The 4025-nt window shown below is 61.7% G+C and overlaps 1 protein-coding gene across 1 annotated transcript in view; it reads right to left on the bottom strand.

Moving 5' to 3' along the window:
* The window catches only part of ALLC (allantoicase), a 13179-nt gene extending 10384 nt beyond the window's left edge, over nt 1–2795 (bottom strand). The window contains exons 1-5 of the mRNA XM_015561795.1: nt 2743–2795; nt 2268–2362; nt 1400–1450; nt 939–1026; nt 215–340 (exon numbers count right to left, since the gene is read on the bottom strand). Coding sequence (XP_015417281.1) covers nt 215–340; nt 939–1026; nt 1400–1450; nt 2268–2357 — 355 coding nt within the window. The 5' untranslated portion in view covers nt 2358–2362; nt 2743–2795. The remainder of the gene's footprint in view (nt 1–214; nt 341–938; nt 1027–1399; nt 1451–2267; nt 2363–2742) is intronic.
* Nucleotides 2796–4025: the final 1230 nt, after the last annotated feature.

Here is a 4025-nt window from a genome sequence, read left to right as displayed (position 1 = left end):
CCGCTGGAGAGTGTGGGGGTAAGGCCGGGTCAAAGGACACTGCCCAGTTCACAGTCGGAAATCAGAGCAGGCGTGGCAATCCGAGCTCGAAGGCCGTGGCCGCCCAGTGGCCTTGACCGGCTGCTGAGCCCGTCTGGTGGGAAACGCATGGTCAGGGGGACGGCTGAGCCTCCCGACCCCGTGGAGCCGGCCGGGTCAGAGGTCCCCACGGCACCTTCTTCCAGGTTTGCTGCTTGGATTGAAATCCGAGGGGCGTAGCCTCCCGTGAAGTAGGAAATGTCCACGTCCAGGCCCCGGATCAGGCCCTGGACCCCGAGCCTGACGATGCACCAGTCGTGACCTGCGGGACGCACAGGACAGAGCAGCCGTCACGTCCACGTCGGCAGGGGAGGCAGGTGACCGAAGGAAACTAAAACGCCAATGACTGCCCCAGCCGGTGTGTCTCATGGTTGAACAGGGTTCGATTCCCGGTCAGGGCACAGGCCCGGGTTGTGGGCTCGATCCCAGGTAGGGGGTGTGCAGGAGGCAGCCGATCCATGACTCTCTCTCTCTCCCTCTCTCCATTCCTCTCTCTAAAGTCAATGAAACAACAAGCCTAGCTGGTTTGGCTCAGTGGATAGAGCGTCGGCTCTCTGAAGAGTCCCGGGTTCGAGTCCAATCAAGGGCATGTACCGCGGTTGCAGGCTCAGTCCCGGCCCTGGTCAGGGCTTGTGTAGGAGGCACATCGCTGTCTCTCTGTCTCTCCCCCTCCCTTCCGCTCTCTCTGAAAATCAATGGAAAATCACCCCCAGGTGCAGATCAACAAAAACAAACACACAACAAAAATCAGACCCAGCGTGTGCCCGGCTCCCCCACAGCCGTGCGCAACCTCTGGGTGTTGGCGGGAGACAACGCGTGGTCCCCATGCGGCCTTCCCCTCCCTGGGAGAGCCCGCTCACCCGGAGTCCTCCTGCGCCTGGTCTCCCATCCGTCCATCCATCTGCCAAACTCAGTGTGTTTATGCTCTTCAAACCGCGGGCTGTCACTCTAAGCCAAGAGGTCCGACGGGTCAGTAACCAACATCCGTGCTTTGTTTTAAAGAAACATGTCCTACCCTCTGCTTATTAGGCAGGTAAACATTTTCCCAAAAATGCAAGATGTGTTCCACTTTTCTCCCCAGCGCGGATGCCGACCTCCCTGTGCGAGGGGCAATGTGTGAGCAACTCGGTAACTTCCCCTCACGCCATGCGGCCCGAAGCTCCGGTCGCATCCGAGTCTGCACTGACTTCTACACGCGTGTGCTGTCCTCATGCCAGCTCCCGGCAGGTGGCCCGTGACCCCGTCCCTGCCCGAGAGGGTGTGGGTTCCCGTGGACCCACAGCCCACTGCCCGTCAGTACCGCCGCTCCCGGGCACCATACCTTTATCAGGTTTTCTGCAGGAGCAAAAAAGTCATCTGTTGCAAACAAAATCTAGGCAAATAAAGAAAGAAGATAAAAGAACCGTAAATTAAAAACCACTTCATTCCACACCCTGTGAAGCTCTATGAGCCGCAGTAAAAGGAACGCGTGAAAGGGCCCTGGGGAAGAGAAATGACGCGCCATCGAGCCTCGGCGCTTGGGACGTGTCTCGATTTCACCCCTGCCGCCCCCTCCGTCTCCCCCCCGCTTTTCTGGTCCCCTTCACCATCTGGACACCAGGGCACTAACTTCCCACAAAATAGGCAGCTGCCCGGCCGGCGTGGCTCAGGGGTTGAGCATCGACCCATGAACCCAGAGGTCAGGGTTGGATTCCCGGTCAGGGCACAGGCCCGGGTTGCGGGCTCGATCCCCAGAGGGGTGTGCAGGAGGCAGCCGTCAGTGACTCCCTCTCATCACGCCAAAGCAGGGCATTTTGAGGGGGTGGGGGTGGGGGGCAGAGGGGGTGCTTTAACTTACACTAAGAAAGCGCCCTGCGCGCTCCTGAGACCTCAGCGAGTCCGCCCATCGCTGGACCTTCCTGCCTTGGCCACGGGGACCCCAGGCCTCCAGGGCTCCCACACGGAGGCCCCTGCCCTGGGCTGCACGCACCGCATGGGACAGTGCGTTCTCTTCAAGGTGTAAGATGGCCTTTGTCAAACATCAGGCAAGGCCGCCCCTGGCGTTTCCTTCCACGGGGCCTTGGGGCGGGGGCGGATGGGGGTGCCCTCGGGAGGGGCCCTGCAGCTTGAACTAGTTTCTCCCAGTGGGTGGTTCCCACACGGCCTCGTGGCGACCGACCAACCCTTCTTCCCGAGAGACACCTGCTCACCTTGCCTCCCACGGACTCGGACGCCATGTCGATCAGCTGGACGAAGTCCGGAGACCGGGCCAGCTTCCCCTCCCTGGGAGAGTCCACCATGCTTCCTGAGGGTCAGGGGGGCGGGGGAGGGGGGCTCGGTCAGCGCGGCTGTGTGGGCTCCGGCCGGGTCAGAAGGGTTCAAAAAACACGCATGCTGTCGGGTGGACGGGCACTGCCTCCGCCCAGTGACCCTCCAGGTGAATTAAAGGCGACTTCAGCCCAGAAGGCACCGCTCAGTGAACCAGGAGGTCACGGCTCGATTCCCGGTCAGGGCACAGGCCCAGGGTGTGGGCTCCATCCCAGTGTGGGGCGGGCGTGCAGGAGGCAGCTGTCCGTGACTCTGACATCATGGACGTTTCTCTCCCTCTCCCTCTCCCCTCCCTCTGACATCAGTAAAAATGGAGGTTAAAAACATTAAGTGAGTAAACCAGCAGCGCATCCTCACCAGCAGCCGGGAGCCCAGGCTCTAGGGTCGGATTCCGTGCTCTGCAGACGCCAGCCAAGGTCTCATGGCGCTCACTCGGGGCAGCAGGAGAGAACTGCAGGCCTGGCAGCCTGGGGGCCTGGCTGGGCCGCTGATGTCACAAGGGCTGGGGAGGGGCAGCCCCCCCTGGAGAGGCCCCCCCCCGGCCCCCTGCAGTCCCTGTGGAGGGAGTGGCTGGCCCGTCCCTGTCACAAACATGACCGGGGGCCGCGGGCACCAGGCCCTGATGGCGGCCCCTCCCCGGCTGCGCTGGGCCCCGGCCCGGGGCGTCCCGTCCCTCGGAGGGAGCCCGGCGTCCGGACGGCTCACCTGCCACAGGAGACGGCTCCGCGGGGCAGTGAGCGCCGCCTCCTTCGGCTCACGGCACACATTAAGGTGGAAAAGCCTGCGGCCAATCTGAGCAGAAAATGGCTCCAATTTTGACTGATTCACAAAAACATATGATAATTACCTGCCCTCTCTGCTCCAGATGCCTGTACTTGGACACAGGGATTGCTGGTCCCAAGAACTAACCAATCAGATGCAGCCTTATTATGCAATGTGACCAATGAGATGCGAGTCTATCAGAACCACGTGCGGATGGATGGTTCCAGTCAGAGCATCCGTGTCTGACGGCTGGTTTGCGTTGGCTGTTGTCATTTTTATTTTTTATTTCAGAGAGGAAGGGAGAAACATCAGTGATGAGAGAGGGTCACGGACCGGCTGCCTCCTGCCCGCCCCCCACTGGGGATGGAGCCCTCAACCCGGGCCTGTGCCCTGACCTGGAATTGAACCCTGACCTCCTGGTTCATAGGTCGAGGCTCAACCACGGAGCCACGCCGGCCGGCCCCTTTCTGCTGGATTTGGAGTCTCCTGTCTGCAGCTAAGAAACGCCCCAGCCCTTGGCTCCCATCTGCTGACCTGAATTGGGTCACACCTGGTGGCCCTCACCTGCCACCCTCCCCCCAGGAAGCATGGTGGGTGCGTGTCCTAGACAGTCACGGAGGGGGCAGCTGGGAGAGCCATGTCTGAGTCCCGGTGCAGCAGGGACCAGACGCTAGAGAGCCACACGGCACCCACCGGCCAGAGCCGCCCTCACCTCCCGTCACCTGCCCTCACCTCCCATCACCTGCCCTCACCTGTGCTCACCTCCTGTCACCTCCCATCACCTGCCCTCACCTCCCATCACCTGCCCTCACCTATGCTCACCTCCTGTCACCTCCCATCACCTGCCCTCACCTGCACCGTGACAGAGCCGTGCTAGG

The sequence above is a fragment of the Myotis davidii genome, unplaced genomic scaffold (assembly GCF_000327345.1).
Source record: "Myotis davidii unplaced genomic scaffold, ASM32734v1 scaffold1395, whole genome shotgun sequence".
NCBI lineage: Eukaryota > Metazoa > Chordata > Mammalia > Chiroptera > Vespertilionidae > Myotis > Myotis davidii.
This window is presented reverse-complemented; position numbering and strand designations above follow the sequence as displayed.